This window comes from Dermacentor andersoni, chromosome 9, assembly GCF_023375885.2.
Source record: "Dermacentor andersoni chromosome 9, qqDerAnde1_hic_scaffold, whole genome shotgun sequence".
Classification (NCBI taxonomy): Eukaryota; Metazoa; Arthropoda; class Arachnida; order Ixodida; family Ixodidae; genus Dermacentor; species Dermacentor andersoni.
Genome location: NC_092822.1, coordinates 77,875,067 through 77,899,140, shown reverse-complemented (window position 1 = coordinate 77,899,140; position 24,074 = coordinate 77,875,067). Strand labels below are relative to the sequence as shown.

Below are 24,074 nucleotides of genomic sequence, written 5' to 3'. Positions count from 1 at the left end.
GTGCTTCGCATATTTAGAATATTCGTCTCGTTCAGCGACAAAGACCGTTGCACGCCCGAGATTATGGAACCTGCAGTAGTGAAAAGCAATATTAATGAGTGCGTCAGTACGCCGTCCTTTCTCGTTATCTCCAAAAAAAAATGCAATTTCTTGAATACAGCTGTTAACAAGCTCTTATAAACGCACACGTATTGGTGTGATCAAGTGGTTCCTTATGTTTTCTCTCTTATTTTTGTCTCATGTTTTCTGTTTTTCAGTATATATCTAAGATATCTGCAATTAAACGTTAGTTGGAAGTTAGCACCTGTTTTGTTCATGTTTCTTAGTGATTTTCGTAGATTCTACGTTAAAACATTAATAAGCATGGATTACGGCCTAGCCAGAACCAATGCTTTGCTCCTTTCAATCAATTTTCTGCAGAAGCGGTGGTCCCACTTCGTCCGACCTTGTACTGCAGAGTGGTGATGCGCCAGCCACTGCGTCTATTAGTGAAGAACTTATCCCAAAAAGCATTCACAGCGCAAAACCATAGCTGTCATGTGGCCGGGATGGTATTCCTATGGCTTTAATTTACCTGTTCAGTGATGTGCTCAGTCGAATCCCAACTCTATTATGCAACACGTGCTGCAGAACACGTGACGCTCCCTCTACCATGGGAAATATCACGTGTCACTCCCATCCAGAAATCTGGCTCGAAAAGGGGCCCACAAAGCTGCAAACCTTTTTCCCAGCTATGCTCCACTTCAAAAATATTTGAGCCTGTCCTGCACACATTATTCGCTTGTAGCGTATAAACGTGCCTGATACCTAATGAACATGAATTTCTATCGGACCATTCAACAGCAACAAACTTCGTCAGGCCATGCATCACAAGCTGTCGACAACACCAATTAACTTGAAACTCTTCTGCACCACTGACTCTTTCCTGCAGGACTACCTGTTAGATGTACAGGGATATGTCACGTGCTACCGAGAGTCCCCAACCACGTACATTGGTACCAGGGGTGTGCCACAGCCCAGTTTTATTCGACATTAGCCCTTGAGCCTATACGAAGCTAGGTCGATTTCTCGGTTACTGTGAACATACTGTCATGTAATCGACGGGTCTCGGGTGGTGTTCAAGTAGCATCAAAGCACCTGTTTGCCCTGCGTCAACTATTGCTGGCTATTTTAGCTATGCGTGAAAAAAAAAACATTTCATTTCATTACAAGCCGAACATGGAGAGTTTATTACGTAACTGTTTGGTATGAAAACTCACACATACGCTGGGCAGTTAGAAAAATAGAGATGGACCAGGCAGGCAACAGCCACCTCGAGTGACAGTGCCTGCTTACATTTAGGGAGAAAGATATAGCAACGCACAGCCGTTGACCACCATGATCGTGCATTAAATTGGGCTAAGAACGGCCGTACAACAATTTTTAATAGTTTTGTGGCACTATATAACATAGCGAAGTCATAGGGGAACACTCCTGTACAAGCCGCAAGCCATTTAATCTTGCTTTCTTGAATCTCGCATAGGTATTCTGATGTACAGTGTTCGAACTCCAGGCAGGTAATTTGGCGCAAATGCACATTTAAATACGCTGGTCTCTTGGCTTTCCCTAATGCCATAATGCATGGCCACTAGAAGTTTCTTTTTGTTATTAAACAGAAATCGGTGATCTGCAAGGCTAACTTTCATGGGCAATAATATTTTCACGATGAACATGGCATTCTTGCTCTTTATTCGGCTTCATTATAAAGGTGTTAGCTCTTCAGTTGACAATTTAGGCACCCTTCTTTCAAAATATACGGAAATTAGGTGCCTTTCTATTTGTTTTAGTAGAGGGCATGTAGGACGTAGGCAACGTATGTTTTTTTTTTCCTGTCAGATTGGAATATTATCTGCTTGTTCCTTCATGTAAATTCGCAGGGAACCAACCCAGTGCTAGAAAAACATATAATGGCTGAGAACTGGAGAGTTGGGCAACTTAACGCGTGAAAATAGCATTCAAAAGAAAAAAAACTCACTGAGCCATTATATTTTCTGCATTCTGTTTCTTTTTCGCATCCTCTCACCAATGTTGACAAATTTTGCAGTACGTAGGTACGCTTAAAGTGTTTATCTTGAACAAGGTACACTTGAAAGTCCAAATTGAACAAGTTGCACTAATTGTGTGATAAACTTCGGCAGATTGTTCAACTCGTTGAAAATTCTCATTGAACAACTCCTTGAACTTGTTGAAAATGTGTTGTATTTTTGTTTTTATATTAAAGTTATCATTTACTGGGAGTGCAGAGAAGCACATCAGATGGCCGTGAGAAACGAATGCGTCGTCCGTTAATATGGAACAAAAATTGCCATCATCAGCAATGGGTTAACACCCCCCCCCGTGCAAGGAAAAAATACATTGGCTCACCCTCTCGTAATGCCGAGGATAAAAGCACTCATTACACTGAAACGTAAAGTGCATGTATTAGTTGGAATCACGCATACAACGTACTGAAACGCGGCGTCCAGTCGAGTTATGCAAAAAAAACCACGTGACCTTCTCAATGTCGCCATAGCATAACCATGCTATGGCGACATCTTATAGCACCGTATTCAAAATTATTACCCTCGCCTGCCAAGAATAGCACATGTTCTGAACTAATCTGTACTTCATCTCATCTCGTCCATATTGCAGGACCACATGCGACTGGAAACAATGAAGGGTGCTGTTGATGCCTTCCTCTTGTGCTTACTCCCTGACACTGTCCATCTGGCTATTGTCAGTTTCAGCGAAAACGCACATGTAGAGCATTCCATGGAGCCTGTCAACATGGGAACTCTCGAAGGATTTCGAGATGCTGTGAAGAAGATGCAGACGAGATCAGCGACGTGTATCGGCTGTGCTCTGAGAAAGGCCTGTCAGGTACGCATTTTCACTGACTTTAATCACCAATGATTAAAAAATCAAATAGGAGAAATCGCGCTTGAAGAAGGAATCTTCTAGCGTTTTTTTTGCACACGCATTGAATATATGTCTATGGACAGGCGTACTGGTTCGCGTTTATTGAGTGACCGCGTTTGACCGCTTAACAAATGTTACAGCCTAGCGAAGCACCCGCCTGCATATATTGGAACTTTCTCCAATGATATCGATAGTTCTAGCCTTTGTCTGTTGTCATCGAAAATTTTGTAATCTGATCGCATGTGTGCGCGACGCGAATTGTGTAGTACTTTCTAGAAAACTCGCCGGATCCAGCGATTGAAATGGAACCTTCTATGACCCATGTATAAAAGCCGTCGCGCTTTTCCCGCTGATCAGATTTCCGAAGGTTCCGAGCTGGGTTCACCGCTTTCGTAGTGGTTTCACTGTCACTTGTTTTCTAGGCACAAGGTCTCCCAACGAACGTTAGTTTTCCTATTGCCTTCTTGACGGTCGCTACAACGTGACATCTGGTGGACGTGCTTGTGCATTGATGTACTAAATTCTCTTGCAAAGCGGCAATCGAAGCCGGAAGCCCGGATCATCGAGCTAACCTCTGGCTTCGAAACTTGACCTCCTAGCGCAGACTTCTTCCCGAGAAGAGAAGGAAGTATAAGGCCACAATAGTCGCCATGACAGCTACAGCTCCACCTAAGCTGATCGTGTCCGCCTAAACCGAGCAGGCACAGGCCAGCAGGCACTGTGCCTGCTGGCCTCGCAGGGAACCAAGGACCTCCCACGAATCGTCATTTGAAGACACGGAAACCGTGCTGCAAACGTATGAGAGTCGTTACGTTCAACAACTTGAACAACGATGACCAGTTGCGCCATATTTACTTCTGCTTGAAAGACGCCGCCAGGACGCGGTGTGAGAACTGTGTGTCCTACCTTACAACGTGGAAGTTTGAAGTGACTGTCCATCCCTATGTTGTCCCCACTACACGGAAAGATATTTTACCTAGCCTTTTGAATCATTGCCCCTGCTCCTCACTCAAGCGGCTCCCCGACTACGGCGCCACCCCAGGCACTAGGAAAACATGGTTTTACTTGTAAATACATCCAGTCAAATGTCCATTCTGAATCCGTCAAAATGCGTATTTATTGCTTTCCCTAAAAAGACCTCCTAACAAGTGGTGACCTAGGAGACTCGCGTTTTTTTTTCTAACACTAGCCATGGGCGACGCTGCCTCTACTCCGACTGGCGAACCCCACGATTACGTCACCTGTCATCGCCGCAGATTTTGCGCTTCCCACCCTTTGGCCGAAGAATACTCGCGTTTGGTTTATTCAAAAGAAGCTTGTTTTCAACACTGGCGCATCATTTAACAGACGGCAAAGTAACTGGACGTCGTCGCCTCGCTACCCTCCGACATCGCCGATGCCATAGACTACTTGCTAGCGGGTACGCCTTCGGCCACCGCATAGGACGACCTGAAACACTCCGTCCTGCAGGGCCTCGAGCGATCGCAACAGCGTAGGCTCCAACAGCTGCTCACTGGGGAACTCCGCGACCAGCGACCGTCATAACTGCTGCACCGGATGAGTCCCGTTACTGGGTGAGCACTCCGCAAACGAGAGCCAGCTTCCAATTTTGCGGAAGTTGTTCTTACAGCCTCTCACGCAGTCTGCGCGCCTGGTGCTTGCGGTTTCCGACGAGAAGTCTCTCGATCAGCTAGCTGCACTCGCTGACCGCACATGCAACTGCTCGTCTTCGGCATAGCTACCTATTGCCGTTGCGAGAGTCTCGCAGACTGAAGACCGTGGTAACATGGGCGACCAACTTCTGCGCAACCATTCGCCTACACAGTTTAGCAGCGCACGTAGAGACTCGCTGCGGCAGTCGTGCTGGTATCACCGTAGCTCTCGCCAATAAGTAGGTGCATTCACCCCTTTTCTTGGACGGGAAAAGCAACACCCAGTCGCAATGAAGGCATGCGAAATCGGCCCTCGAGCAAGTCACTTTTTCTTTGTAGTCGGCCGCCTCATCAGCACCCGCCTCCTCGTCAAAACCGCAGCCGAGCTGTATATCGTCCGCAGATCTCCCACGTGGCAAGTTCCCACCCACGCTCCACGCACTAAACAACACTGCTAAGCGTCATATGGGCTCCAGTCAATAACGCTAGACAGTGGCCTCTGGCACTTGCACACATGGGTGTTTGCCGGGGCGTAGCCAAGGAGGGGGGGGGGGGCTATAGGGCTTCAGCTCCCCCCCCCCCCAAGAAAAAAATTGTTCGTGCTGTCATGCGCCGTGGACCAAAACAACTCCCGGCGCCGGAAACCATGCTAGATTTTGTCTCGAACGTTCTTTTCACGCTCGAGAACACATTTTAGCACGAACATTGCAAAAGCGGGCTGGATTTCGCGGTATCGCCCATGCATCGGGAGACACATATCGTAACGCAAGGAGCCCCACTGAACACAAAGCTTCAAGGGCGTTTTGATGGCGAGCGGGCTCGTGACGGCATATCGTGGAGGCCGCGGGATCTACGGAGCGCTTGGATTTAAATTCTGAAATTTTATGGGTATAACGTTCTCATAACCTTTTGATGCGAAAGGTACATTGACATTTACAAAGTCGTGCTTTAGATTTTCAATGCCGGAACTTTGTGGGTTTAATGCTGGTATAAACATTTGAGGCCAAGCTGCATTGACTTTTCTAAAGTCGTACGTCGGACCATACAAACAAACACGCCAAATCAATACACTGTCACACAAGTTCACATAGCACGCAGCGAGGTCCGATGAGACGAAGCGTTGTGGTGGTTCATTTGTGCCTTCATGTCACAGAAAAGAATATCAACATTTTTCCCCGGCGCCAAAGCATCCTTGTGAAGACAGTAAAGCCAGCAAGGGAAACTAAATTCCTATTTATTTTTCTACTTGGACCTTTATTCGCGAGGACACATTGAGCCTCTTTTTCTTCTTCTCCTTTTATTTTTATTCTTGCTACCAGCGGGCTGCTGATCCAGCCAGAGCCCATGCATTTTTCTCATGCTGCATCGACCACTGCGCGGCGCACTTTGATGGCGCGTTCGTTTTTCTCTCGCCGACTAAATTTTCGCCTGGGAGAGCATTTGACACTTTCTGGCTAGCAGACGAGAAAAAGAAACAATGCATAGTCGCTCGCCGCCAGCACTGCGGGGACTCGACGGATAGCGACCCGTTCGCTTGAGCGCAACCTCTCCGAAAAATTTTTTCTCACCGGTGTAGGATACCGAGCACTATGCGTGTGGATGTCTGTGGCAAAGCGTTTCACGTTTTCTTCGATATTCCTTCGGTAGCCACATTAGGTGCCCAAAGTAGGCATTCCATTGTGGCCAACATGCTTTTATTTGCGCTTTTTATTTCCGTGCCGCCGCCCCCACAAAAGAGAGAGAGAGAGTGAACTTTAATGAGCACCAGCAGTTCAGTCGGCTGGGCCTAGGCCTCCCACGAAAGGACGTCGAGGTCTTGCCTCTTCACCGCTTCGTAGGCCTGCTGGGTCGCCCAGAGTTGGTCGTCGAGATGGGAGCTGCGCAGGGCGGCGTGCCATCTCGACGAGAGGGTCACAGGATTAAGGTCTCGGTATTGATGTTTGCACTCCCATAGCATGTGGGGGAGTGTTGCCGATTCAGTTTTACAGACCTTGCACGTCTGGCTCGGGTAGATGTCGGGGTATATAGTGTAATAGCGTGTGAGGGAGGGGTATGTATTCATCTGTAACACGAGAAGGGTGGTTGCCTGTGCCCTGTTTAACTTGCGGTGAGGAGTGGGGAAGGTTCTTCTTGCGAGGTAAAATGACTTCACAAGGTCGTTGTATCTTGTAAGGCGGTCGCGTCTGCGGGTGCACCTGCGCCGTCTCCAGCACGGTTGACTAGTCCTCGTGCTACGGAGTGTGTAACCTCGTTGAGGTTGGTGAGGTACGGGTGGACAACGCCGGCGTGTGCTGGGATGCAGACGAGGGTGACTTGATTTTCAGACGAATGCGGGGCTTGTCGTAAGATACGGAGTGATTGCTGAGAAATACGACCTTTGATGTAGTTGTTGATTGCTGCGCGGGAATCGCTCAGTATGGTGTGACAGGCTGGGTCAAGAGTGGCCAGGGCGATGGCAACTTCCTCGGCCGTCTCGGCATTTTTGGTAACGATGCTGGTAGCATGTCAGAGCAAGCCGCCTGCTGTGGCAACCGCCGCAAAGCGCCGTCCATCTTGGTACTCGGCTGCGTCGACGAAGGTGACGCCCGCGGTGTTGGCATAAGCTTTGATGAGAGAAGTAGCTCGTGCCTTCCTGCGTTATTTGTTGTAGTCTGGGCGCATGTTTTTCGGAATAGGGTCGGCGTGTATCCATTGCTGAATGTCGCGTGGTATTGGGTGTTTTTCTCCATGTTGACGGTGGTAGGTGATATTAAGTTTGTTTAGAATGTAGCGGCCCGTTTCCGGGAGGGTAAGCCGCTCTAGTTGAGATCGACGTTGGGCTTCGAATAACTCGTCTATCGTGTTGTGGATACCTAATTGTAGTAGAAGTTCCGTGCTGGTGTGGTTGGGTAGTCCTAAGGCCTGCTTATAGGCTCCTCTGATGATGATTTCCAGTTTAGTCTTTTCAGCTTTGTACCAGTTGAGAAAGGGTGCAACGTAAGTAATGTGACAGACGATAAAAGATTTGACAAGGCGGATGAGGCTTTCTTCCTTCATACCCCCTCGCCGGTTGGTCACTCGTTTCAGCAGTCTGGATGTATTAGCCGTCTGTCGAAAGATCTTGGAGATAGCCGTAGAGTTAGCTCCGTTGGCTTCTATGGTCATACCAAGAAGATGCTAGGAACCACGGGTATAGGTCTGCCATCCCTCAGGTTGAGCTCTATTTCCTCGTATTGGCGTTTAATCGTGGAGCCCCGCGGTGGGCGACCACGGAGTGTGGGGCGGTATAGGAGAAGCTCCGAATTCTCAGGAGAACAGCGGAATCCCGCGCCTTCAAGATAATTTTTCTACGACGTGAATGACGTCTTGTAGGGCAGTTTCGATTTGGCCGTCACAGCCCTTTGCTGCCCAGATTGTAATATCGTCGTCGTATATGGTGTGTTCAATGCCGTCGAGGTTTTTGTAGTTCTTGTGCTAATCCGAGCATAACCAAATTAAACAGTATTGGGGAAATGACAGAGCCTTGCGGTGTACCCGTACTGCGGAGGAAGAATTCCTCCGATCGAATGTCTCCGACCGACAGGAAGGCCTTCCGATTGAAAAGAAAGTCTCTTACGTAGTTGTAAGTGCGTTCTCCAAGGTTGAGCAAGGAGATGCGTTCGAGAATGGTCGAGTGCCTTATGTTATCGAAGGCGCGCTCGAGGTCGAGGCCCAAGGTCGCCTTCGTGTGACGGGAATGCCATCTAGGATTTGATGCTGAAGTTGGAGCATAGCGTCTTGGGTGGAAAGATGCTGTCTAAAGCCAATTATCGATTGGGGGTAAGCACATGTCTTCCAGGTGAGTGTTTACACGGGTTAGGAGTGCGTGCTCCATGACCTTGCCTACACATGATGTTAGCGATATGGGCAGGAGATTGGCGAGGCTAGATGGCTTACCGGGCTTGGGGATAAGAATTACTTTGGCCGTTTTCCATGTCGGGGGAATGGATCCATGGCGCCAGCAGTTGTTGTTGATGTATTCGGTGAGTTATTGCACCGAGGGGTCATCTAGATTTCTTAGTGTTTTATTCGTAACACTATCTGGGCCTGGCGCCGAACGGCTGTTCAGCTTATGCAGGGCAGCATGAATCTCTGCCACGCTGAAATCTTCATCAAGGGCAGGGTTGGAGGTCCCTGTGTATGGCCCGTGAGGTTGAGTGGGCCCCGATGGTATGTACCTTTGACATAAGCTATTATTAACGTGATCCTGGCTATGCGTCTTGCTTTCTGTGAATAAAAGCTTGGTGAGGCGATCTTGTTGATATGAGTGGGTGGTGGTGCTATCAATCAAATGTTTGAAGATTTTCCACGACGGGGGTGGTGAAGTTGCCCGTCTAGAGAATGACAGAGCTCTGTCCGTTGCTGTTGACTTAGAACGCGGCAGTGTGCTTCAATTTCCTTGTTGAGAAGTGCGACCTTCCTTCTGAGTCTTCTATTGAGCCGTTGTCCCTTCCATCTGGAGAGGATGGATGATTTGGCATCGATAAAGTCGGCGAGTCTACTGTCCATGCGCTCAGTCGGGGCGTCTGTTGTGATATGCGGGTGGCCGATTTAGTATCAGACAGTAGATCGCACGACCATGATTCTGTGTCGGTAATGGGAGTGTCCGTCGTTACTGTTACACGGCGTTTACGGAACGCATCCCAGTCCGTCCAAGTAAAGTCCCTTGTTTTTCTCATAACGGCTGTTAGGTGTGGGAGAGTAATTTCGATGACAGAGTGATCACTCCCGAGGTCGTGTTGGGTGTTGCGCCAATGGGCGTTGTCTGCGTTTTTGGTGAAAGTGAGGTCTGGTGTCGTGTGTCGTTCAGTAGAAGTGCCGAGGCAAATGGGCAAGGCTGGGTCACTAATGAGTGTAAGCCCGAGATCATGAGAGTCTTGCCATAAGTTACGATTTGCAGCAGAGCTGTGTCTGTAACCCCATCCTGTGTGCGGGAGATAGAAGTCACCTCCGATGATAAGGGGGCTGCTGCCTGCGATGTTAAGGGCCTTTTTGAAGAGGGCTAGAAATTGACTATGGCGTTGAGATGGAGTATTGTAGATATTGAGGATAAATATTCCTTCCTATCGTTTTCTGTGCGGGATGAGCTCAAAGAAGAGGTGTTCGATGCGCCGATCGTTGAGATCTTGTTCGATTGCGGTAATTATTTTTCGAACGAGTGTGGAGACTCCGTGTGGAGCGTTGTTCATAGAGAAAGGCTGATATCCTGGAAGGTTGACCGGAATATCGTGCGTTTCCTGGAGTAAGATTACATCGGGTTGTCATGAAGTAGTAGGGAGGTGTTGACGGAGAACGGGTTGTTTATGGAGGTAGCCTCGGCAGTTCCACTGCCACAATGTTGTGTCAGTGTTAGTGTGGGCCATGATGAAGGATAGGGGATGCCACAAGTGGCAGGGTGGCGGCGATGGTTTCTGTGGTGTCCATGGCTATGGCTTGAGAGGTGGGAGCGGTTTGTGAGAAAACGGTTTGAATATTAGCTTCCATGGCAGTGACTTCGTGCATAAGGGCGATTAGAGAATTCTGTAAAGTTTCCACCGTACTTTGGAGTGTTACGAGCATATCCTTTACTTCGGAGCGTACTTGGCCCTGAGCTTCTTCTGAGAGGGCTCGCTTTTTTGGGGCTGGTCTTAAGAGTTTTTCGGTTTGGCTGTATGTAGCGGGTTCTAGGGTGTGTGTGGGTCGGGTTTCGGGTTGTTTGAGGCTGTGAACCTCCTGGTTAAGCTTTTGGATTACATCACGCATAACTGCGTTTTTTTTATTAAGGTGTTCGATATCTGTGTTGTCTGTGTTGGGTTTCGGCAGTTGGATGAGGGGATTTTACGTGACCCTCTCGCGAGACGCCCGTCTGGGCCTCTGCGAAGCTCACCTTTTCTGAGGTATATCTAGCTCGTGGAGTCGACGTGGATCTTGATCTGGAACTACCTCGGTCCGACCTCGGTCTGGAGAGGGAGTGGGACCGGGACCGGTGCTTGGTCTCCATGGACGGGAAATCTTCTGATTGAAGAGCTGAATTCTGCGCTACTCGGCATTCTCCGAGGCGTCTTCGTATAACGTACGGCGTTTTGTACCTGGCAGTACACGCTTTGTCCACAGTGGGGTGGTGTCCTCCATACAACGTGCACTTGGGTGTACACTGATGATCTTGATCTGGGTTGCGAGCTCTGCAGCCCCAGCAGATCTTGCATTTCTAATGTACGAGAGCGAGACGAATGAAAGTGAGCCAACCCACCCCGCGCAATAATGGTTCGGCTCATTATTTGCGAAGCATGCGCATAGCACATAGGCATCTCATTTACAAAAGTGACATGCAGGGTAGAGGATAAATGTTCTGTAATGCTCTCATACACTGGGTTGAACGTGATTGCGTGACACAATGGACACTCCAAAAGTTGAACAACATGGTGTGGTGGGGTTTCTGACAGATGACCTAAACATAAACCTAAACCTAAACGTACTCAGCAAAATTTATCCCACACAATACAATGACAAATGCCCCTGGTGCCACGAAACACCCACGTGGGCATGCCAGAAGATAGACGTGGTACCCGTTATACCAAACCCGACTGCGGAGCAATGGGAGGGAGTGCTCTCCAGCGATCGCCAGGTCGACCAAGAAGGTCTGATTCGGCGAGCACAACTGGCAGCAGCGTCCAGCGGAGCCCTGGACTAAGGGCAACCGAACGTTGAGCTAGAAGATGGACGAAGTCATCTGAACGCAAAAGACCAGCGTACCTAGAGCTGATAAAGTTTTTCACTCACTCACACTCGCCGTATGGCTGCCGTCTGCATTGTACATTGTACTTAATTGGCCATGTATTGCTATTCTATTGGCCACTTAATTGGCCATCATCACAGACTGATGATGATGATGATGATGATGATGATGATGATGATGGCCACTGTGAAGCGTTGGATCATATGGTTCAAAGAAGGACGTGAAAGTTGTAAAGACGATCCATGGCCTGGTCAAAGCCACCGTACAATCACCCCCAAAACAATTGCAGAGCCTGATTAGACAAGAACGGAGGATGAGCATCGATGAATTGGCAGGGCGTGTGAACATCAGTCACGGTTTGGTTAACACCATAATTCATTAACATCTCGGTTAGCGACGCTTGTGTGAGCAATATATACCCAAGATTTTGAACCATCGCCAGAAGACGGAGAAGTCTGCCGTGACTCATCTAATCCGGTATCACGATGAGGGTGACGACCTTTTGTCTGCAAATGTGACCGGGCACAAGTCATGGTGCCGCTGCTACTAGCCTGAAATACTAGGGCAACGCTTACACTGGAAACATTTGATTTTACCACCCCAAGGAAAGCAAAGGCCGTCATTTCTGCCGGAAAGTTGTTGTCTTTCTTTTTATTGTCCGGGGCCATTATTGATTGAATTTGCTAAACCTGGACAGAATATCAAGTGCTACCGACAATGTGAAACGTTGGATTGGCTGCATGTCGCAATGAACAACAAACGACGCGGCAAATTGAGCAATGGGATCATCTTCCTCCCCGACATTGCCCAACCCCACGTCGCTGATGTGGGGTTGGGGTTGTTGGACAAAACTGGCAATGGCAAACTTCAAGCGGGAAATGCGTCAACATCCGCCATACAGCCAAGACCTGTCGCCTTGGGACATCCACATTTGGGAGTATTTGAAAAAAACTGCTCAAGGGAACCAGATTAGTGTCGGACGATGACGTAGAGACAATTAGATTTTTGAAGCAGCAGCCCAAGGAGTTTGATGAGACGGGAATTACGCGACTCGTTAGTCAGTGAGAAAACTGTCTAAATGCTCATGGAGACTATTTTAAATAAAGTACCTGGTTGGTCATATATTCGCATTGGCTCACTTTCATTTGGCTCGCCCTCGTATATTTTGCAGAAGTCCTGCTTTGTATATGTGCTATTTCTTTCGACTATAATTTCGGAGCAATTACTCGCAGTACACGACCGGTGACAGCTGCTCCTGCGCAATAAATTCTCACAAAGGACAGTGTCATTGAGATTTTTCCCTGGTCGTTGCATATGAACAAAAATTTAAACACGGTTCTTCAATGACAGACAGAGAGAGAGAGATGCAAATCAGAGAAAGGCAAGGGGGCTAAGAAAATTTTATTAAAATATTTGTCCTGAACTTGTTCATTTCATGGCCTTTACATTTTGCATATAAGCGGCATGCGGTACTTTGCTGGTTTCAAACTGATATAGTTCTGAAGTTCATGTGGTTTAGTTCTAAAGTTCGTGCTTTACTTATCAAATAGGGAGAAAACATGGAAGAATTGATATCAGTTATTTCGGGCACAATATTGGGACATAGGAGTGTTTTCTTTTGTGAAAAAGTACATACTTTACTTCTTTGGGAGTGCGTAGCGTTCAAGAATTCGTTTGCAGCATCTTTTGCAATAGCAACGCAGTTATTAGTAATGTGTAATGTATTTGATCCCTCTATTATTTCTATACGGAGGAGCCCGAGCTACAAAGTGAGCCTCCCCCCCCCCCCCCCCCCCCCGAACGAAATTTCTGTCCACGCCACTGGGTGTTTGTGATCGACGACGATAGCTTTGCCACGCTAGGATCGATCTTCCACAGCCATTTAAACCGAGATATGAGTGATCGCTTCCATGATTGCACATCCCTCGATATACTTGGCCTGGAGTCCAACCTCATCCTATCTGGCATCCATACGTTTTGGCTGGTCTCAACGTTCGCAAGATAATTGCTGAGTACCCGCAACTCACGAAACCCCTAAATGATGCTAGAATAGCAGTTTGGGCTTGTTAGTTTGCGCCACTTTGTCTTTCACGGGCAGCGCATCATTTCGTCCTGGTGTTAACAGCGCAAAACGTACACGAGACACGAGACGAGAAGACGGCACCACAAGCGCTGACTTTCAACAACGTTTATTTGAAAGAAACACGGCTTCTTATACCATTGCCCACACGTGTCGCAGTCACGTGATCGCACATCATGTGAAACACGTACTTTTTCTTTTCTTTTTGCACTCAATATAGTGGTTGTATGTGCAGAAGCTCAATTTCATTTTTTTTGTCAGTAACAAGGGCGGCGTGCTAACGCATTGGCCACGAAGTCTGGCAATCTCGTCTGCGTCAATTATCTTCCGGATCAGCTGGTCACTGTGTGTCTTCAGCACTTCACTGCATCGAGCCGTCTCTTTCGACGAGCCGTCTGAATTCGGCGGCGCAAGCTTTAAAGGCGCAATCTCTGACATAGATACCTAGATTCCTGTTAGCCGGCTCGACGCTATAAGGAGCCGTGTTTCTTTTAAATAAACCTTGTTGAAAGTCAGCGCTTGTGGTGTCGCCTTCTCGTCTCGTGTCTCTCTAGGTTTTGCGCTGTTAGCACCAGGACGAAATGATGCGCTTTCCGTGAAAGACAAAGTGGCGCATTATATCACCACCACGGGCCCACCTGTTGGCGCCCTACCACGGAGGTTCCCACGACGAAGGTTGGAGTTCGCCCACCGTGTCTGCAAACAGATGCTTCAGCTCGGCTTTATTCGTCTTCCTCCAGCAAGTGGTCTTAGCCTTTGCATCCGGTCCCGAAGTAGGACAGTGGGGACTGGCAGCCTTGTGGTAATTACCGAGCTATGAATGCCGTCACCACTCCGGATCAATATTCCCTTCCACGCATACATGACTTGGGCGCCCGTATCGCAGGAAGCAAAATATACAGCAATATTGATTTGATGAGCGCGTACCACCAAATTCTGTCGAACCCAGCGACACTCCGAAAATAGAACCTCTATTTCACTTGTCATATTTGAGCTTTCGTGCATGCCTTATGGTGTGAAGAATGTCGCATAAACTTTTTTAAGGTGCATGGACGATGTTACATGGGAACTTCCGTTCATTTTCGTCTACATCGACGACATTTTCGCTGTAAAAGTCACAGACGAAAAGCACAACAAGCACCTCCGGCTTCGTTTTGGGTGACTAGATCAGCGCCGGCTGGACCAAAAGCCCAAGAAATGCATATTCAGGGTCAAAGGCCTGGATTTTCTCGGACATCGCTTTTCCCTCTAAGGTATCAAGTCACTGGAATCACGGGTGCGGGCAATTGACTACTTCCCCTCTCCAACCTCCTTCCGAAAGTTACGCGAGTTTCTGGGGCTAACAAGTTTTCACAGTCGCTTCATATTATCCTTTGCGCAAATTGCTCAGCCGCTTACGGTCCCACTGTGTCGCGCCTACAATAAACCGCGTAACTAGCTTCCTACTTACTACTTCTGCCGCTTTGTAGGGGACCGCTTTGTAGCTAGCTTCCTACTTGTGCCGCTTTGTACGAGACCTCGCCACCATCGCCGCTCCTCTTCTCAATCTTGTGACTTTGAGCGCGTTTTTTTGCGGTTGGACGAGTGTGACGCCGCCTTCGAGGCCCTCAAAGGATTTTTCAATGAGGACCAGTGCTCCTTCATTTCGATACAACTGCCTCTACTATTTCACGCACTGATGCAAGTGGGTATAGAATTGGTGCGGTCCTACTGCAGTGCTATCAAAGTCTGAAGGACAAGTCGTGGCTTATGCAAGTCATACTTTTTCCTACCGAGGGCCACTATACTATTACAAAACCTCGCAGTCGTATGCTCAACACAAAACTTTCGGCTCTATCTATACGGCCACCATTTCACAATTGTGACCGACCATCATGTCCCTGGAAATCACATGTGGACGCCTCGACCAACGGGTACTGCGTTTGCAGGAGTGTGGCTTCACTGTCACGTATAAGTCCGGCAAACAAAATACAGATGCCGATGCTTTGTTGCGCTGGCCGCTCTCGCCAGACGGCTATGCTTCACCTTCGGTCCGCACTTTACCATCTAGTCAAACGTCCAGCGACACGCTCAAAAGCCTCGTACAGTCATTGCCTCAGTTGACTTTTTTTGCGTCTACTGACCTCGTCTGGCTCCAGCGTACTGATCCATACTGCTGTACGCTGACCGACCGTATCATTGGCTTAGAACGACCCTCCAACAGTCGCTTAAGGCAACGTTCATGTTTTACACTTCACGGTGGACCGTTATTACGATTAATTTACGATCATTCTGGTAAGTGATAGGTGCCAGCCATACCCCGCTCATTTAAACCTTTAGAAGCATTCCACGACGACACGAAGGCTGGCCACTTGGGCTTTCGCAAGACATGCGACCGCATCAAAATGCCATATTTATGGCCTTGGCTTTCCATCTCGGTCGTCTAATACATTGGCTCCTCCGCGTCATGCCAAGAGGGAAACCACTCGACAACCTTTCCAACCGGTACTCTGCAGCCTCTATCATGCCCGATAACACAAGCCAACCCTTGCGTGGGGAGTAGAAGCGTCGGGTTGCTTAGGAAATTTTATTACTCCATATTTTTTGGACGATACACACATTTCCCAGACTGCACAATGTTGTGGATTGGTCATATTTCTTTAGGGTGCAATATCTTCCACATCGGCTCACGAAAATGCTTCAAATCAATATACTTGGAACGCAAGAAGTTAGAGGACGCCGTTAGTTGAGACAATCTCTTCAAAAAACCTTTTATCTCCTCAATTTACTAGACGCTAGCTTTCACAGGGAGTTTTGACTATTGCATGAATACTCTGTGTGAAAGCTGTGATAGTGGATAAAAACGGTAGCATAGGAAGAAACAGCACAGTCTAAAGTACAAATAAATCAAGGTGGTTGTCTGCAGTACACACTGTCTCTAAGTCTTCTGCGTATGATTCACATATACGGCGCGCCTCATCGTTTCGCCTCCCCCCTACACTTCTGTGGCTTCTTGGCATCCTTCAGAGTGGTCGTACTAAATTTGGTACAAGCGTAGCGTATACGTAGTGATCAGCCGTTTAGTCAAATTCTCTATCGCGCGTGTCCCTAAACCTAGGCAGAAAAGTCATAAAATGCTCGCGAAGTATTGCTCGTATATGCGGCTCAAATGGTGGAAGCTCTCGAGTGAATTTTCTACAATGCGCAATTACAAAAGTAATATGCATAACCCGAATGCATAAACGTTTCACGTGCTTCCTGTGTCCTTGAAGCTGCGGAATAAACAGAGAAATTGCCTTAATGGTTGTAGACAACTTATATTTTGCAAATGTTTTAGAAGACGCTGCCTAATGACAGCTGAAATGCCGTGCCCACAAGATTTGAAGGTGAAAAATCTGTCGTGGTCAAAAACACACCTCAATCGATGAGCGCGGGCTCTAGCTGTCGAAATGATGGTGTGAGCATGAGAGGTTGCAGCAGCCTGCGAGTTGACCTTCGTTCTGCCTTTGGCTTCAAGGTTAACTAAGCTGCGAGACCTCAGTGTACACGAAGCTATGAGCTCTCGGCGCAACTGGACCCTGCATTCAACACAGATCGCCGTCAGGATCGGACCCGAGTGGCAGCGCTCCGCCTGCTGTACAGCCAGTTTTGGTGGCTTTGGTGTAGCTTTTTCCTAGCAAAGTGCGTTTCAAACATAAACCGCAAATAACTTTCTCAAATTAGAACTGGGTCAAATATCGTCAAATAAACGAATCACTGACTAGTGACGTATTTTAGCGGCATATTCTAGTGACATAGCTAAATAGCTGGACATCTTGTTGGCATAAATTATAAAAGGTCGCTAAATCGGACGAATAATTGTTAAAGGGGAATGCATGGTCACAATAAATCGTTACGCGCTATTTTTCTTTGTGTTCGTGCGTTACACTTGACCTTATTCGCTACTTTCACGTGCAATCGCGGTGACAAACAGAACACTACCAAAATTGTGAGTTATCAACGTAACTTTTTTATTAAAGAACTCGTACCAAGAAAGCCGTGTGTCACTCAGAGTCGGCCATTGTGGAAATTAAGTGTGAGGTTCAAGTACATATACATGACTTATGGCACGTTTTAGTGTAATCGCTTGTGCTCGCTAACATTCCCGAAGACACACCACTATTCACGCAGAGCACCGCAATATGGTTAGATAGTATACCTGTGGAATAGAATCGGAGGCAACATTCCAGAATGTTGCCTCCGATTGCTTTGTAACAGTGGTCAGCGGCAAACCGTTCCGTGGAAAAAGAAGACAATATACACGTATAAATATGACTGACCAACATTTCGGCATTACTGCCCTCGTCCAGGACAGCTCCTAGATACTCATTCATTTACAAAGTGGTGGCTGTGGCAGACATTTTGTCAGCACAGCTCTGCTCTCTATGCACACGGACCTCAGGCAGGGGAGCTCTTGTGTTCTGTTGCCATGAAATGCAACAATTAGTGTGCCCTATCTTTGCTATCAACTCCGCGTACGGTGCATGTACACCCTCAGATTTTTTTCCTTATAGACCACAACGATGTGCGCGTGGAAATAATAAAACTTTTCCAATTCATTGTAATTCCGATGAGCTGCGGCTTCTATATAGCCATCCCCTCCCCTCCTTATTGCAATAATCCGCTATTTCGCAGACCTCTCAGCATATAGGACATAATTTATTTGCACAAGGTTGCTCCAGTTTTCAGTAAACTATCCACGCACATTTATCTTCTGCATTCTGGTGGCTTAGTGCCTGTGAGGCCGCGCTGCTAAACCAAAATTGCAGGGCCGATTCCCGTCTGTGGCCGCCACGTCTTAATGCGCACGAAATGAAAAACAAAGCGAACGCATTCAAAAACGCACGCATACCTTGCATTGGGTGACACCATGCAGGCGCTCTTCTGAGTCTCCTGCCACGGTATGCTTAATAATCAGATCATAGATTTGATACATCAAGCTCAGAAACCAAGACAAACTATTAGTCTCTGTGGGAGGTACTGACTTCAATTGGCGACAAACCAGCCAAGATAACTACTCGAAATACTAGGAGCGGCAAATAAAGCTTCGTTAAAAGAGAAATTGGGACCTTGAAAATCTTGTGGTAGGATTAGTTGTTTAAAAGTGCGATATTTATTAGACAAACACAGCTTGTCATGGGAACTTTGTAGTGGTAATGCAAATAGCTGTATTAGCCTACTCATACCTTATGGCTTGTTGCGACCATAGAGTCTTTCTTTTCATAGAGCTGCTTCACGATGGTCACTGTTTTGTATGGCAGATGAATGGTTAAATGAATAAGATATTTCAAAAGCATCCTTCTTTTACCGGTGAAACTACTTCTAACCTTTGCTTAACTGTCACGATTCTAAGTGTTCTAGGAACTTGGGAATCGGAGCCAGCAGTCCAAGAAGTGCAGGAGCAAATGACTCGTGAGCGCGCACGGCTGGGTACTCTTGGGCGCGGCCGGCCAAGAATTGGTCACTCTGTGGTGGAATAGCAGTAAGCGGGGTAAGCCTGCTGGCTGGGGCTAAGAGACCGCGCCGATCCCGCACTGACGCCCGTAACGCGGGGCTCCAGCTGCCTCATGATCGTGAGAGAGGTGGAAGGCACCCATTCCATGGCCAGTAGCCGCGTCTACCTGGCCTGGTGCGTGATCATCTCAGTTGTGCGAGCTGCAGCTGTGGCATTCACCAAGGAGCGTTTCTGCCGACTGCTGCTCTGTCACCGTTATCGGGGGTATATTGAGACACTGGGGCGCAGCGGACTCTCACGTTCTGCTGAAGCTACTAGCACCACCGTTGGAGAAAAGACCTGCCGGCACGGCTACTGCATCAGCGCGGCACAGTACTGCTTCAATGCGACTTTTCCAAGCACGGAGACCACGCGTGGCTCCAAACTCAGCGACGCTCTCGCGTCGCCCAACTAGGAGACGTCGGAGAGCAACGGCTACTAGATCGTTAACGGTAAGCAAGTCGGCAAGGCACGCAAAGGCAAGCTTTCTAAGATAGCTGCTCGGAAGAACCGCTGCTCGGGTAGCGAAGCCGAGAATAAGAGCGGCGCGTCGTGCTCGTCTTCGCACGAGGAGAGTGAAGTCTCTGACTCTGGCGGCGGTACCTCGGCGCCGGCCGTGGGTAGCGACAGCGAAGACGACGATGACGTTGATTCCGAAGAGGAGTTCAACAATGGCTACGACGAGAACATTAAGGGCGCTTGAAGTCAGTTGCCAACAGTATAGTCGAAGCTCGCACCGTTCGAGGGACGCTCATCATCACCTGCGACCTGGGAACGATGCCGTGTGGTCACTCTGTGGTGGAATGGCAGTAAGCGGGGTAGCGCAACTTCCGGTGAGCTGCTGCGTACACTCATAAGAAAGAGGTCGGACCCAGGAAGCTGAGGGAAGGGTTTAGTGCCTTCTGGTTCCTACAAGACCTCGACAAGTCGGAGGCTCCACCACTTGGTCTGCCGCGTGTTCGCGAAGCGTACGTCCGGGATGCCAGCCACGTTTAGGGCCTTCGGATGTGGAAGACCCTCGTAACTAGGACGCTGCCTGCTGCGCCAATCCTTGTTCGTTCTAGCAGCCTGCAAGGTTCGCTAGCCGCCGGGGGTCGGTGCCGTCGCTGCAATCCACCATGTGCCAGTGCCATCATCAGCTTCGCAGAGGGAGAGGAAGTATGGTAACTCGGGCATCGAGGAGAAATCGAATCGAAGATATCGAGGAGAAAGTGAGTCTAGAGTGCGAGCTGTGGTTCGAGGATCTGCTGGGCGCTCTTGGGAGCAGGCCGCCATGACTGTAGACTGCTAATGTGGACTGAGGGACTATGCCGTACGCACAGCGCACTCCAAATTTAGAAAAGAGTATAGCTCGTTAGAGGTAAAAAAGATGTACTTTTATACTTATGGTCGATCTTTAGCATATCAGAATTTTCAGCAGCATGTGGGTAAGCCAGCCTCGATGATGTTTCTGAAATAGAACTTCTCACACCTAAATAGTCAACCGTCGAGAGTGCCTGAACCTGTAGGTAGCATACTTCCCAACATACCCTAGTCGGAGCAATGAACGCTACTAAGCAGCGCCACTCGCGGCAGCAGATGAGAAGGTTGTCAGGCGGCACTGTGGAAGGCATATTATGTAGGAGTTCAAGATCTTAGACTGTCTCCTGTGCATTTTTTCCAAATGCCTACCGTTCAATGCCGCAGCAGCCTCAAAAAGACGAAGGGCCGACATCCACCTGTGAAATTCTAGAAATTCTATATATAACCGGATAAGTATTGCTAAAATGTGGATACAAGCATGCACCGTGGCGGCTGTTGGCCGAGAACAGTATCCAAAGGATGTTTAACTGAGCTAGTTGGTTCATTCTGCGATATTTATAGCGGCAGAATATTGTAGAACATGGACACTAAAACAGACGAACATACATCCACATAGACCTACTGTCAAATGATGTCTTTAGGGAAGATACCGCGCTTTTTATTTCGCCGCCATAGCTCGTCCCTTTTATCTATACGAGGCTACTTGTTTGCTAAGCGACTTCTTTTCTAGTAAAGACCGCTGACGGTGTGCTTAGACATTGTACTACTCTTTGACTAATCTCCCATGACTCAAAAATCTCCAGAGTTAACCTGTCGTCATCCTTTTGAGGACGTGTACATCATGCAATTTAGGGGAGCATGTGGGCACTTGTTTCTCTTTTTCTTTTTGTTTATCTTCCAATGATTACAGTGCAAAGCAAGACTGCTGCCAGGAGTCCCCGACACTGATGATGCGTGCTCTCTTGTCCAGTCATTCAGGCATCTTTTATTCTCAATATGTATTGTTTTCCACAGGACATGGGGATAGTATGTACTGCTTAAACTTTTGACCCAGCCACAGTCTCGTGTCTGGTGTGCGATCTGGGATCTGGATTTTCCTTCTTCACTTCTGCACACATACTTTTTGCCTGTTCGAGTCGTAGAGGTACACATGAAGCTGCAGCCAGATGACACCAGGCTCAGCAGAGAGCAGCACAAGCTGCAGGTTTTAGTCTTAACTTCTTTTCGGTGTAATTTTCAGGTCTCACTTTTTTATTGCGATAGAAAGCATAAGGACACTCCAGGCGCTATTATGCCATCGGCGTCACCTTCGCCGTGATGTTCCGTATAAAGCCCAAGGGCAACACCACCATTACTGTGTGCCGTTCGCTGTGTGTGGGAGTGAAATAAAGCGAGGGGCGCCGAATATCGCGGCCCCATGTGCCGCTATCGATGGAGGAAAGCGCAGAACAAACACGCAGCCTTCTGTCGCGTGAAAGGTCGTGGAGGAATTTGGGGATGGAGGGGGCATGACGTTGCGCTCCGGCATCACCTGGGTATTTTTCGACCGCGCGCGAGGGGAATTAACGATCGCGGCTCCATCTTGCGCAAGAGAGGAAAGTGGGGAGGCAATGCGGGTGAGTGGCGGCGCAGCTTCTACTAAGCTCCTTAAACTTCGTAAAGTAGCGACACTCTCCTCCTCCGCCTTCACTCCTCCTCGTTTCTTCTCTCTATCAAGCTCCCTCCTCGACCGTGGCGCCGCCTAGGCTGCTCGAGCGTAGCAACGGCACCAACATGCGCTCCTCGCCACTCCGTAGACGCTTCTCGAGTAAAAATGGCGCTGATGCACGGCGCGAGGGCCCACGTGATGCTATTAGGCCATTAGCGACGCGACGTTGGCCTCGTCCAGAGCGCGCCAGGAGGAGGCGGTATGCTTCAAAGCGTGGCAGTACTTTACGAAGTTTAAGGGGCTTTAGCTTCTACTCGTATCACGTCAGTAACTACGTAGTTTTCGCGATCGTGGGCGTCGTATCCTGAAAGTGGTCTGCAGAGGGCTCATACCTTTGTACGTACGTGCTGTGTTCTTGCCGCTCAGTCTGCGTTGAAGCGAGGGACAGCACGAATAAATTTGCTCGCTGCTGCGGCCGCACATGCTCACGCGAGCGATCAGAGTGAGTGTCCGCTGTCATCGAATGTGGTGTGTTCATGTTTGCTTGTGCGTGCTGACATCATGCTTGTTAATTTAGTTTATAAGCGAACGTTTCCATGTTTATACAGCCGATAAAGCTACTCTTCTTATTTCGCATAATTGGTTACTAATTTGGCGCCGCAAACTATGCTTAGCCTTTAAAGCGAAAGTGCGAATTTTTCGTGTGTCGCGCAGCCCTGCTACCCACTTTTTATGTCATTAAGCATACCTAAGTGTTTTTCAATACATGTTTGTAAACAAAACAATACTTTCCGTATATCAGTACTTGCAGTGAGCGTCTTAAAAATTATCGGGTTTAACTTGCCAAAACCACGATCTCGTTATGAGGCACGCTGCGGTGGAGGACCTCGGAATAAGTTCGACCAATTTGGCTTCTTTACCATGCATAGATATTTCCATATTTCATCCCCAATGAAATGTGGCTGCCGTGTCCATAATTTGATCCCGCGACGTCGTGCTTAGCAGCGCAATATCATAGCCACTAAGCAAACAGGGTGGGTTCAGTAACCTTTTTCAAACAGTTTACGACAGGCTCCCATGGAGCCGCTCCTCGAACTTAACGATATGACTATGATGCGTGTCGCATGTTGGCCTGTGACATTTTAGTGTCATAGCGCACCCTCTACTGGCTATCTAATAGGAAGAACACTCTGGCAAGTTCAACGTGTGTTTTAAAGAGGCACGTTTATGCAGGTAAAAGAGTTTACTTGAAAAAGGGAAAATTACCATTGTGGCAAAAATGTAACCACAACATGCGCTACGATGGACGAATGCTCTAGGTTTTGACATAGAACATTTGCTAGGGCGCATTGTCAATATTTTATTGAAAACAACTCCTGAGGACGCACACAAATAACGGTAAATTTAAAGCCACACATTCATATTCGCACCTGTGCTGTTTTTTCATAACCACTCGTGAGGCCAAAATATTCATATATATATATATATATATATTCATATTGACACGTGTACTTATCTTTATCGGGCGACCACGTTTCACCGCTTAACAAATGTAATCGCACAGCGAGGGACGCGCCTGCATGTATCCGACGTTTCTGGAAAGTTATCGATGCTTCTACCCGGCTGTCTGTTTCGCCGAACCTTGTGTTATCTGATTTCATCGCGTAACGCGAATGGTGTAGAACTTTGTGGAAGGCACGCGGGTCCGAACGATTAGTCTGGAACATTCGACGACTGCTCTATAAAAGCCGACGGGCTTGACCCGCTGATCACATTTCCGACAATCGCCGACCGTGTTCGCCGCTATCGTTGTGCTATAAGTGTAGCCTGTTTTTGTGGGCACAGGTTCGCCCAATAAAAGCTATTTTTGTATTTCACCGTATTGCTTCTTTCTTCACCGTCACTACCACGTGACATCTGGTGGAGGTGCTTTTCGTTCATGTACGGGACGCCCCCGACAAGCCGTGATCCCAGCCCAGACCGCAAACAGAACACCAACGTAGTCCCGGACCACCGAGCAAGCCGCCGTCTGCAAGGACTGCCCCCCGAGCACGGACTTCTACCTGAGACGAGCAGGAAGATTGCCACCAAGTCCACCCCAATGGCAGCCCCAGCATCCCCCGTCGTGCTGCAGCAGCCCAGGGAGCCCCCCACGTTCCGCGGTTCAACATTCGAGGACCCGGAAACCTGGCTCGAGACGTACGAGAGGG

The 24,074-nt window shown here is 48.3% G+C and overlaps 1 protein-coding gene across 1 annotated transcript in view; it reads left to right on the top strand.

Moving 5' to 3' along the window:
* LOC129384105 (calcium-activated chloride channel regulator 1-like) overlaps positions 1-24,074 on the top strand; it is a 548,714-nt gene that overhangs the window by 356,345 nt on the left and 168,295 nt on the right. Inside the window, exon 10 of the mRNA XM_055069245.1 lies at positions 2,671-2,898. Within this exon, the coding sequence (XP_054925220.1) occupies positions 2,671-2,898 (228 nt within the window). The remainder of the gene's footprint in view (positions 1-2,670; positions 2,899-24,074) is intronic.